This window comes from Dipodomys merriami, unplaced genomic scaffold, assembly GCF_024711535.1.
Source record: "Dipodomys merriami isolate MVZ:Mamm:240054 unplaced genomic scaffold, mDipMer1.0.p SCAF_71, whole genome shotgun sequence".
Taxonomy (NCBI): Eukaryota; Metazoa; Chordata; class Mammalia; order Rodentia; family Heteromyidae; genus Dipodomys; species Dipodomys merriami.
In genome coordinates, this window is record NW_027206302.1 from 2,493,372 (window position 1) to 2,505,705 (window position 12,334).

A 12,334-nucleotide genomic window follows, 5' to 3' on the forward strand; every position below is an offset into this window, starting at 1 on the left:
TTTCACTCCAGGCTGGTGCTCTACAACTTGAGCCACACCTCTACTTCCAGGTTTTTGGTAGTAAATTGGAGATACTAGTCTCCTGCTTGCATGTGTGATCTTTAAATCCTGAGTAGCTAGGATTACAGGTGTGAGCCACCAGCAACTGGCTGCTGTATATATATATATATATATATATATATATATATATATATATATATATTTGTGTGTGTGTGTGTGAGAGAGAGAGAGAGAGAGAAAGAGAAAGAGAGAGAGAGAAAGAGAGAGAGAGAGAGAGAGAGAGAGAGAGAGAGAGAGAGAGAGAGAGAGAGAGAGAGAGAGAGAAGATAACTTGCCCACTTACTAGCTCTTGGTAAGCAAGAATCTGTCTCAAGGGATATTTAACAATCTGTATAAAAAGCTTTAACAATCTCACAAATCTAACTTGGCCATTCTGCTTCTAGATTCTGAGGTTGCAGTTAGAGATATGCATATATATTATATAACAAATTACTATTCATAACAGTACAAAATGTAGAAACCATCTAAATGTTCAACAATAGGAAATTCATTACATCAATATGAAATAAATGTATGAGTGACTACTAAGTAGTATTTAAACATCCTATTATACAAGAAAAATACAGTGGCAGAGAAAAGTTCATAGTGAATACTTCCATAAAAATATGTGTCTTGTTGTATTCAATAAAACACAGAAAATATTAAACCTAAGTAGATATAATGATCGGAAGGAGATATACTATACTTTATTAGTAGTCCTTACTGGGTGGTTTTTAATTTAAATTCTCCATTACAATGATTGTTTCTTGCCCTTAAATTTTCTACAGAGAAAATGAAAATGTAACATGCTTATAATCAGAAAAAAAGCTGGGTGCTAGTGGCTGACACTTAAAATCCTAGCTCCTCAGAGGGCTGAGATCTGAGGATCGAAGTTGGAAGCTAGCCTGAGCAGCAAAGACTATGAGATTCTTATCGCCAATTAACCTACAAAAAGTTAGAAGTGGAGCTGTGGCTCAAGTGATAGAATAATAGTGTTGAGTGAAAAAGCTCAGGGAAAGCACCCAAGCCCTGAGATCAAGCTCCAGGACCAACCAGCACACACTGCCCCCCAACAAATAGGTTGGGTCTGCATATAAACCAAAGGAGCATGCTACAGCCAGTGTGTGTGTGTGTGCATGGAGCAGGGAGGGTCCCCTTTCATACATGGCATTGTGTTGTAGAGACATCTTAGCATATCACAAACAAAACAGTGCAGGTGCACCTGCAGCTAAGTGGGGTCTGTCCCTAGAGTCCAACATGGGATGCCCACCCTACCTCATGCCCCCATTGACCCAGCCCTGGTACCTGTGTGGGAGCCGGAGAGTGAGCTGAGGAGCCGAGCGTGCTGGCTGTGGCCATCGTGCACTTCCACCACGTCGTTGAGGGCCGTGTGGAAGAAGGCAAACTGACCAAACACCACTGTGGAGGAGACACAATGTGGTGGTATCAGGGTGGAAGATGGGGACAGGGATGTGGATCTGTTGGGATGGGGCAACCAGAGGCAGTTGTGGGTTTGGGGGCTGTGGGGGAGGGTGATGCTGGGAGTTCAGAGAGGTAGGAATATACCTCAGGTCTCAGTAGGCCCCAGGACCAAGCAGAGCTCATGGCCCTGGTGGGTGGCAGCTAAATGTTGGCTACGTGACTCAAGCATCAGGCCCTGCCCTGAGTTCATCCCATCTTATATTTGGGCATAGGCAGCCGGCTTTGCCAAATGATCAGGGCACACTGTGGCCATTCACCACTGTCAACACCAATCATGTTTTGAAACAATTGTTAGGAGCTCATGAAAGAAAAGAAGCCAGGCTTGTCACCTGGTCACCAGCTTCTAGGGCTGGCAGGACTCTTGAACAACCCCACTGCCAAGAAGGTGATAAAATTCTGTTTTCTTATGCCTGGATCTCTTGGGATCTGGAGGTTTCTCTATGTTTACAGGGAAGTAGCCTGTTCCCCGTCGCTGCTGGGCGAGGCTGGGTTCTCAGAGGAGATACTGGAGTGATGCATTCCCCTCTCTCCCTTCTCCCACATTTTCAGGCTCAGCTCCATCTCATCCTCTCCTTTCCAACCACTTATTCCCTCCCAGGCCACCAGCTCCTGGGTTCCCAGCATGCCTGGATCTCACCCTTGCTAGCCCCCAGCCCACATATGCCCTCTTCCCTCTTGTGTCAAAAATGCCTCCTGCAGCCTGTGTGGTAGTACCAGCACTCAGCCATCCTACTTGGGGAGGCTGCTCTGCCCTTTCTCACAATGGCAGAAGAGCCCAAAGAGTTGGAATTTTGGAATGAGGAGGAAGAGACAAAAACACCATACCATAGTCCTTGGGCACAGTGACAAAGTACAAGCAGGACTGTCCACTGGTGTAGTTCTGGGGGTAGTTGGGAGACAAGACCACACCGTCAGAACCCACATACTGGCCTCCACAGGGGGCTGAAAGAGAAGCCAGAAGAGTCAGGTGACCTTGCATCGGCTAACATCTGCTCATCACTTGAGCCTCTGGTCCTGGTGGGGCTGCCTGAGCTGGGAAGTTTTGCATGTAGAGAAAGGAGTCAGGTTACTGCTGGGCCCTGTCCAAGAATATCCATCCACCCTGGCCCGGACAGGGCTCTCCTGGGCACCTGTTGGCCTTTGCCTTATGCCTTAACACTGGCATGGGTCTCCAGGGACAAAAAGGCTTTTCTGTTTTCCTGTGGGCCTAGAAATTGTCTGCTGTCCCTTGGCTGATAGACACCTGGGAAGGTGGTGTCATTTTCCTCCAGTGTTGGGAGCCACAAGGCCCAGCCTCTTGCTCACTTGCTGGGGCCACCCTATTTTTAAATTTGGCAGAGGGGAGGGGCGGGGGTCCCCATGCTTCTGAGATTCTGACACTCCTTCCCTCTCCTCTTGTCCAGGCCCACTGGAGTCAGTCCAGTCCCTGCACTTCCTTTACAGAGCTGACGTCTCAGGGATGCCACAGCCGCAGGCCCAGCCCCAGGCCCACCCCTGACCCCCTCCTGCTGTGCGCTCCTGGGGAGGCGTGTCTGCAGGCTTCCATTGAGGACGCAAGCATGGACCTGAGTGGGAGTGGGAACCCTATGCGACCGGCAGAGGTGACACATGACGGTGAGTGGTGGCTCCCATCACAGCAAGCCCACACTGGCCAGGCCCTGATTGCTGGGCCTGCGTCACCTTTGAAAACAACATCCCACTTCCCCTCCCTCTGGCCAGCAGCCCCACCTGCCCCGGCATTGCTCCATCACCAGGCACTTCCCCACCTGTGCAGAGCGGACGTGGGTTGTTCCACACGGGCTTCCCATCCGGCCCCAGGACGCAGCTCAGGGTGGAGGTACCCTCAACCTCGTAGCCTGCGTGGCAGTAGTAGGTGATAGAAGAGCCCAGCTTCAGGTCGGACCCCACTCGTGTGCCGTTCTTGATGGAACCCGGGTCAAAACATGACTCCCGTGGGTTTTCTGGAAAGATAGATAAGTAACTACATAACCACAGAGGAAAAGCTCGTTAGCAGCTTATTTCTATGGGAAGTCCATGGAGACGCAGGGTTGCTGGTCCTGTTCCCTCTGGTCCAGACACTTCTGTAAACTGGGCTGGAAATTTAAGGTTAGGGGGATGTGTAGAAGGAAGTCTTCCACCTTTTTGCCATGACAGGCAGAGGAAGAGAGAGTGCTGGCCTTGGTTCCCCTAGGGGGAGCAGGGTTGTTTGGTCTGCAGGAAACCACCATTAAAGCCCCTATCACAGGCTGGAAAGTCCAGTGCCTGGCAGAGCCCATTCCTCTGTCCATCACTGCCCCTCCCTTAGCATGGCCTCCAGCTGGAAAGTGGGTGCTTTCTGCTTTTGGAGGCTGCAGGTAGAGCTAGCATCTGCTCTGCAGGTCCAGTCACATCCTTTTTGTGTACAAGTCTGGGTACTGGGCTCCAATCCAGAGTGAAGATGATAAAACCCATTCCCATTCCCACAGTGGGGGCTCCAGTACAGTTTCCGGGGCTTTCCCAATGGGCATCGAGTGCTTGGAGTGGGTCAGAGCCACAGCACTTTTCCATGGGGCCACTAGTCTTCATGTGTCTTTCCAATCAGGAAGACTTTGGATGTTCCTAACCATCTCCCACTCTTGGCCCATCTCTTCTGTGTTGGCCACCACCCTGCATGACATTGTTCAAGGACTAGGAGTACCAGTCATGTGTCTGAAGGATATCCTACAGCCTCCTTCCCCATCATCTGGGAAATCTGGGCAGCTCTGGAAGCCAGCTTCCACCTTCCATTGCTTTTCTCAGTCCTCCTGTTCCAGGATCACTGATAATTAAGAGGCCACCAACAGGCCTAGTCTGTGGCAGGACACTGGCTGAAGTCACATGCACTAGGGACATGCCATCAGTATCAGGCTTTGGTTGGCATCCTAGTGGCTATGCTGTGTGTATGTGTGTGGCAAGTGGCCACAGAGATTAGAGAATTCAGGCTCACAAAGTGGCTGGCAGCCCTTACAGAAGGCCAAGCTAATGAAGACAGAGCAGCAATAGGAAGGATCAGAGTTCTGAGATGAGTAACTCTGGAGGAATTTTGCTGAGGGCAGTCACTGTCACCTGGAAACCTTGTACACTAGTACAGGTAGCAGCTGCTGCTTGACGCTGTCACTTAGCTGCCAATCGGCCTGCTTGGTGGGGTTGGGACACCGAGTCTACAATCCCATCATATCCAGCTACTCTTGCATCTGAGCTTTTCTGCTCACCCTGCTCTCTAGGTGTCCCCGTGATGAGTCATGGAAGGCTAGTGGACTGAGGGAACTGCCACTCAACGAACACTCACCATGGCTTCTTTGAGCATAGCCCTGACCCCTGCATCAGATGCGTCCTCTCTCCAAAAGTGTGTCTCTGGCCAGAAAACAAATGCTTATTCCTGTGACAATAGTAAACACCACAAATTGTCACCACTGCTTTTTTCCTCTGTCCTTTTTTTTTTTTTTTTTTTCAAAAATCAACTCCTACTAGACCAAATCTTTAAGTTGGGAGCAACTAAGTAACTGAGAGCCAAACTCAGACAGCTAATAAGAATTACCCATGGCACCTAATACCCTTTCCCCACTTCATCCTATGAAATAAGCGGAGGCTTCATTGGAGCCAGAGCTTTGAGGTACCTGCGAGGTTTGCATTTTGTAGCCTCCTGGGCAACCAGTCAGGTCTGAGACATAAAAAAGTCAGATCAGGTCTGCTGAAAACAATCTAGCAAACTTTCAAGTCCTTCAGAGAAGAAAAAGTCCTTTCAGGCCTGCAAGGTGCTGCTGGTACTGCACCCATCATCCCCTGTGACCACCTGCCACCATGCCTTTGGTGATGTGGCCTCACACAGATCAGCTTCTGTGCACAGAGCCCCCTCCATGTGAATGGACCCTTCTCTCACCTCCATCAGAACTCAGCTCAGTGTCTCTGTCTCTGTCATCTGTTCCTGAGTGGCTATTTAACATCCCTTACTATTCCTTTCTCCTGCATTTATCTCCTGCTTCTTGCCTATGTCTCTTCAATGCAGTTAATATTCTCATTGCTATATGTTTACCTTTTTCTATCTCTTGCTACGACCATGTAGGTTCTAGAAGGGTAGTTTTGTTCTGTTCTCTGCTGTATTCTGAAGTCTGACATGTGGTCGACCCTCTATAAATATCTTTACTGGGTTTATATGAAACTTCTAGAATGGCTACATAAGATGACTCAGCTGAAAGAAGGCTCATTGGCCCTTCTTTCTTCCCTTCCTTTATCTTTTCTGCAATCTAGAACTCAAGTGTGATGGCTGGAGCCCCAGTTGCCATCTTGGATTCTGAAGTAACCTTGACAATAGGGCTCCATGGTCTAGCATGAGCATGAACACACACACACACACATACACACAGACAAGGCCTAAGTAGAGCTATGTCATCAGGCCCTTATCTGATCCTTTGGATTTCTTTTACTAGGAGAAAAAAAAATTTCCGCCTCGTTTACATGTCTATGCTTTGGGGTATGTTGCTACACTGGTGTTGGCCCCCGGTAGGGAATGACTGCCCTAGAACTTTATATGCCATCTTCAAAATCCTATACTTTCCAACGCCACCGTCTCAATGGTGTCTTCTCTCCAGCAGAAATCTGTTTTTCTCTCTGACAACAGTAGCTCTCGTGTTGTCTTGGTAAGCTGGGCAAGTACATTTCTCTCCAGTGGGTTCCAAACTCCTACAGTATGGTGTCAATCATCCAGTCCTCTTGTCACCCCAGCAGCTTGCACAGAACTTGCTACCAGGGCCAGCTGTATTTGGCATACAACATGGGTATAAAAAGCAGCTGCTGAGTTGTTTGGCTGAACATTTTGGGGCTTGGAAAACCACCGGCCACCTCAATGATTCCCAGCTACCAACTCTATTGTATATTCCCTCACATTTCAGAGGGGCAGGTGTATCATCCCAAGCATAGCGCCCTCGCAGTAATGGTGGTGTGGACAGCAGTGCCTTACATTGGAACATTGCCTTGTCATTTTCAAGGCACTTTATAATCTGTTACTTCACAACACCCTCTGCAGCAGGCAGGACCAGATGCTCAGCTTCAGGTTATACCTAAGAAATACAGTGACCAGAGAAGCTAAAGGAGTCTTCTAAACCACTTAGCTATTAAGAGGTGGAATGAAGCTGAGTGCTGGTGGCTCCCATCTGTAATCCTAGCTGCTCAGGAGGTAGATACCCAAAGGTATGATGTTCAAAGCCACCCTGAGTAGAAAAGTCCATGAGACTCTATCGCCAAAAAAAAGCTCAAGTGGCAGAATGCCAGTTGTGAGCAAGAAAGTTGAGAAAGAGTGCAAGGCCCTGAGTTCAAGCCCCTGCATTTGCGCAACCCCCCCACATTCACCTGCACACACATGCATGTGTGCACACACGTGCAAAAATGGAATTAAGACCAAAACCAAGTGTTCAGTCAGCTAAACCAGAGCTCAGCTGAGATTGATAAAGCCAAATGACTAAATCATGATGATAATGATAAATAAAATCTAAGCCCTCCACAGTTAAGAGAATTTTAAGAGAATTATTAAGAAAATCATCTTTTCTCTGGTCCACTTCCACATCTTGTAACTGAAAACAACAGCCCATTCAACCACTAAAGGAACTGGTTAGAAAGGTTGGATTAGAGCCAGCCATGGATACAATCAGCCTTTAAAAAAGATAGCAAGTAATTGAACACTGCTGTAGGAAGAGGCCCAAGGCCTGGTGTGTGTGTGTGTGTGTGTGTGTGTGTGTGTGTGTGTGTGTGTGTGTGTGTGTGTGTGTGTGTGTGTGTGTGTGTGTGTGTGTGTGTGTGTGTGTGTGTGTGTGTGTGTGTGTGTGTGTGTGTGTGTGTGTGACATACACTGATGGGTGTGCACACACACTCAACCCCATACACACCCTCCCCTTCTCCCCTCAACATACACTCACACTCATCTTACACACACAACCAGACTATAGACTAGTATATGTAGTGTGATCTCCTTCATAGAAAACAGGGTTTGGCAGAATTCAGTCCACTGGTCATGGGCTGCTTGCTCCTGTAAATAAAGTTTTACTAAGAACACAGAAATATCTACTTGTTTTCACCTTGTCTGTGGCTGCTTTAGCATTAGAACGGCACAGCTATGCAGTAGGGACAGAGCCCACATGGAGCCTAGCATCCACTTCCTGCATCTCAACAGGATGTCTGCCAGACCTGGCATAGACTTTATGTTACTTTCTATTTCTCTCCAGCCACTAAGATACTTCTTGGGGATGGCAGCACCTTTACCCCAAAGACGTGCTACTTAAAAATTAGGTAAAAGAGAAGATATTTATTTCCATGTGAATTTGTGAAGGGCGACTCATGGCAGTGGAGGGGTGAGATCGGGTGGGGGAGTGTTGGTAGATTTGGTGATAGCACCTGCAGCATTATGTGCAAAGATTTGAAAGAAAAATATATTTTTTTTTTCGGTCATGGGGGCTTGAACTCAGGATCTGGGCAGTGTCCCTGAGCTGTTTTTTTCTTTTCTTTTTTCTTTTCTTTTCTTTCTCAAGGCTAGTGCTCTACCACTTTGAGCCACAGCTCTCCTTCTGGTTTTTGGGTGGTTAATTGGAGATAAGTCTCATGGACTTTCCTACTACCAAGGCTGGCTTCAAACCGTGATCCTCAGATCTCAGCTTCCTGAGTAGCTAGGATAATAGGTGTGAGCCACTGGGGCCTGGCCAACAGACAGACACTTTTTAGTGTGCTCTGGTAAAAGTTGATTCACCTTGATCTTTCCTAAGTTATTTCAGTTCCTCTCACACATGTCTCCAGTTTTCCACCCCACTTCTGCACAAAAGGCTTTTACTCAACCTTCAAGGTCTGTTTAAACGGCCCCTAGCAAGGCCTTTACCAACTACCAACTACTCTTCCTCAGAGTAGAATGCTGTTCTCTTTTCTAACTTTTATGGTTTGTCTGTGCTGCTGTCAGTGTGAGGTATGCTGGGGAGGGATCACTACCATCTTGCACACAGGGTGTGGCATGAAGCAGGAGCTCCATAGGCACTGGTGGAATGAATAAATGCTCCTCACACATGCACGCACATCCTAGTCTGCCCTGCTGGGGCTACCACACCTGCTGGAGGGGGACAGTAAAGATCCCCACCTCCTCCTGCTGCTATCACTGGCCAGGAGAAAGACAATAAGCTTCCCTGGGACTCATTTGTAGTGGTCATGTCCCTGTCCTGACTTGGTTCCTTTCCCACTGAGTACAGTCCCTCAGGACTGAGGATCTCGATAAACATCTTAGAACAATGGTGATGGATACCCATCATGATACAATTACATTCAGAATTCTCTAGAACTCAGACACCACCGCTAACTTCCAGAAGCAACTGCACAGAGTCACCTACTTTATCCCCCCTAGACCCTTGCACTTTGCCTCACAATTTGCTGGGTCTTCACCATGTCTCTGTGCAAGTGTCTGGCAGCCTGATTGTTACCAGGAGGCAAAATCCACGGAGGCAAGGGCTTTGGTTCCTTACTTCCTTCTCAGCTGCTGTACCACTGTCTGGCACATTGTAGGTGCTCATTGACCACACACTGATGACAAGCAAAGAGCAAGGCCCAGGTGGCTCCCCCTGGCCCTCCTATATGCTGCTGCTCAGTGGACATTGAATTAGGCTTGCTCCCTCTGAGGGTTCCCTGGAAAAGCTGAGATTGAGGCAGACATGGCTGCTCTAGGAGGGTGAAGAAACATGGCAGGCTGACCTGCAGGGAGGGGACATAGAAAATACTCAGAAAGGAGCAGGGAGGAGATGAGTCCCTCTCTGGGGTCAATGATCTCCAAGGCCAGCTCTCCACCCTGACATGGGTCCTGAGAGTTTCTGCTTCATGCTATGGGCATGAAGCAATGACACCCCCTTTCTATCGAAGGCTATGTTCAAAGGGTTTCTATTTCTTTCTTTCTTTTTTTTCAGTACTGTGGATTGAACTCAGGATCTCACATTCACTAGGCAAGCACTCTACCACTTGATCTATGTCCTGGGTCTGTTTGCTTTTAGTTCTCAGACTACAGCTTCAGCCTCAGACTACAATCCTATCTCCACATACAAGTAGTTGAGATTAAAGGCATGTGCTCCTACTCTTGGCTTCTTGTAGTTTTAGAACAAATTATCCTTCTTCCTTTTTAACTTTTTCTCTCTTAGGTCTATCTGAGTGAATTGATTTGACTGAAACTAAAATATTCCCCTGGATTAGAGCAAAATGCTCCTACTTCCTGCTTAGAAGTTGGCAGGATTTGGGAAGGACTCCTGATCTCACTACCTTGAGTCAGAGTGGTTTCCATGGTGCTCAGCCCAGCTGACTTGGGCAACATGTTGCCATGTGGGGGCTCTGTGAGTACCTCTTATCTCTCAAAGGATGTAGCCCCAAAGCTGCATCCTACAGGAGCACCAGATCATCTGTATTAGCAGGCCCTGAATCTCCCTAGAAGACATAGGTGCTCCCGGGTGGAAGGGAGTTGCTTCATCCCTTCCTAAGGACCCAGACCTGCTTAGTGTGACAATCTTCTCTGTGCTGAATCTTCACGGGGTTCTGTAGACTGGCAGATGGTATAGTGTCTGAATTCTTAGTCAGGGACACACACACACACACACACACACACACACACACACACACACACACACACACACACACACACACACACACACACACACACACACACCACCTCACAAATATTCATATGACAAATATTCCCATTTATACATATACATGTACAAAACATGTTCATGTTCTACATCTTCAGTAAGCAACAAAGACAGTGTACTGTGTTTCCTGGGGTTAGCCCCAGAAAGAGGGGCCTATGCCCTTTTCCTTTCCAAACAAGGACCCAGAAAATGAAATACCCATTAGACAGGAGAATAGCTTTAAGATGGAAGTGTATATGTTCCTGGGACCCCCTGGAACTGGGCATTCTCATTTGGTGCTGGGCCTACTGACTGACCCTCATACTAACTTCCTTTAGCATCGCTGTCCCCGCACTGAGATAACAAGGCTGGTGCACAGAGAAGTCAGGTAGTTTGTCTCAGGCCTAATTGTTAACAATGACAGAGACACTATATAATATATTGAACATGATAGAAGATCTTCAGGGCTCTGGGATTTGAGAGCAGTGTAGACCCATTCCAGGAATCCAGGGGTAAGGAGAATCCATGAGAGAAGGCAGAGGTCCCTGGATGCTACCACATGAGCTACCAGACCAGAGGCCCAGGGAGACAGCTGAGGGTGCCTAATATGAGTGGGTCTGGGGTCTGGGAAGACAGGCAGGCAAGGCAGCTCTGCCACTAAAACCCACCCATTTATCTTGGTACCTGCATCACAGACCTAATGAGGAAGGCTGTCCTACTCCTTCCTGCTCGTAAGTCACTGGTCTTCTTGTAGAGACTTGGCTGGTACAGAGAGCAGCTGGGAAGATCTTATTCCCTGGATTGGGTTTTGATGAAACCTCTAGATAACAGCTTGGATCACTGAAGGTGGGAAAGAGGGAAAGAGGGCTTGGAGGTACGGTCCTCAGCCCGTGCATTTCAGCTGAGAAGACCTGGGAGGTTCACAGTCAGGTGGCCCTGAACAAGTGACTGGGAAGAAAGCTGAGGGGGTTTCTGCCCAGTAGCTTAGTGTCTCCAAGGAAGTGAGATAAAGTCAGACTGATGGTGAAATATTGGAGTCTACCAAGGAGAAGAACCCAGCTGGGACATGTCAGGCAGCTCAATGGTTGCTGGGATTTGGCTGGGGTTCAAGGATAATCAGCTGTAGTGGTTTTAAGTGCCACACTTGTGCAATGTCTTCTCACTTCCTTGGCCATTTGGGCGTGGGGCTAACAAGAGCAGAAGCTTGTCAAGATTTATGCAATGGGAGGATTGGGGTCAGAGAAACTAAGGGAATGAATGAGATTAGGAATAAAGAGAACAGAAAGGAATACAGAAAGTGATTGTGAGGATGCAGAGTGGAGTTGGTGGTGGGAGAAGCAATGGAGGTCCCAGGCTTGATCTACCTCCAGAAGGGATCTCAGAATGTCTGACTTTGTGTATCCTGATATATTGGTATATGGAGAACAGGTTGGGTAAGCTGTCTGCTTGGCAGATGCTGGAGGAAGAGAGAATAGCAAAATATCCATTCCTCAGACCAGTACCATGAAGACTACAGGCAAGAAGACTACAAATAAAACATTCTGTATTTTTTTTTTGGGGGGGGGCGTTCGTCATGGGGCTTGAACTCTGGGCCTAACATTGTCTCTGAGCTGTTTTTGCTCTACCACTTTGAGCCACAGCTTCACTTCTGGTTTTCTGGTGGTTAACTGGAGATAAGAGTCTCACACACTTTTCTGCCCAGGTTGGCTCTGAACCGTGATCCTCAGATCTCAGCCTCCTAAATAGCTAGGATTATAGGCATGAGCTAATGGCACCCAATTCAGCTTGTATTCTGTATAGCAAATATCTTCTAAAACCGTCCTCGACAAACAAGACAGCTCTAAGGGGCTCAATGAGTGGATAGATAGGAGATGTGTAGGACAGCACTGGCAGCTGGTAAACACCAACTAAGCTATTATCATGATTAGCATTATTTGTGAACTCACAGCAGATATTCCCAGGGGTTGCCAGGAATCTTTAATTAAGGGACATTTTAAAAGGTGGCTGAAGCCCTCCATTATGCAAGTGGGAAGCATGAGCCAATTTTAATTGGTAATGTGAGCTCATATGTATACTCAGGCTGAAGGGGCCTTTGAACTTACATTATAGCCCCAATAACAAGAATCTATCATCTCTAACCTATCTATTTAGTACATGCTGTG

At 47.6% G+C, this 12,334-nt stretch overlaps 1 protein-coding gene across 1 annotated transcript in view; it reads right to left on the bottom strand.

Annotated features, from left to right (window-relative positions):
* Csmd2 (CUB and Sushi multiple domains 2) overlaps nt 1–12,334 on the bottom strand; it is a 535,187-nt gene that overhangs the window by 95,151 nt on the left and 427,702 nt on the right. The window contains exons 30-32 of the mRNA XM_070008973.1: nt 3,288–3,482; nt 2,347–2,463; nt 1,345–1,458 (exon numbers count right to left, since the gene is read on the bottom strand). Coding sequence (XP_069865074.1) covers nt 1,345–1,458; nt 2,347–2,463; nt 3,288–3,482 — 426 coding nt within the window. The remainder of the gene's footprint in view (nt 1–1,344; nt 1,459–2,346; nt 2,464–3,287; nt 3,483–12,334) is intronic.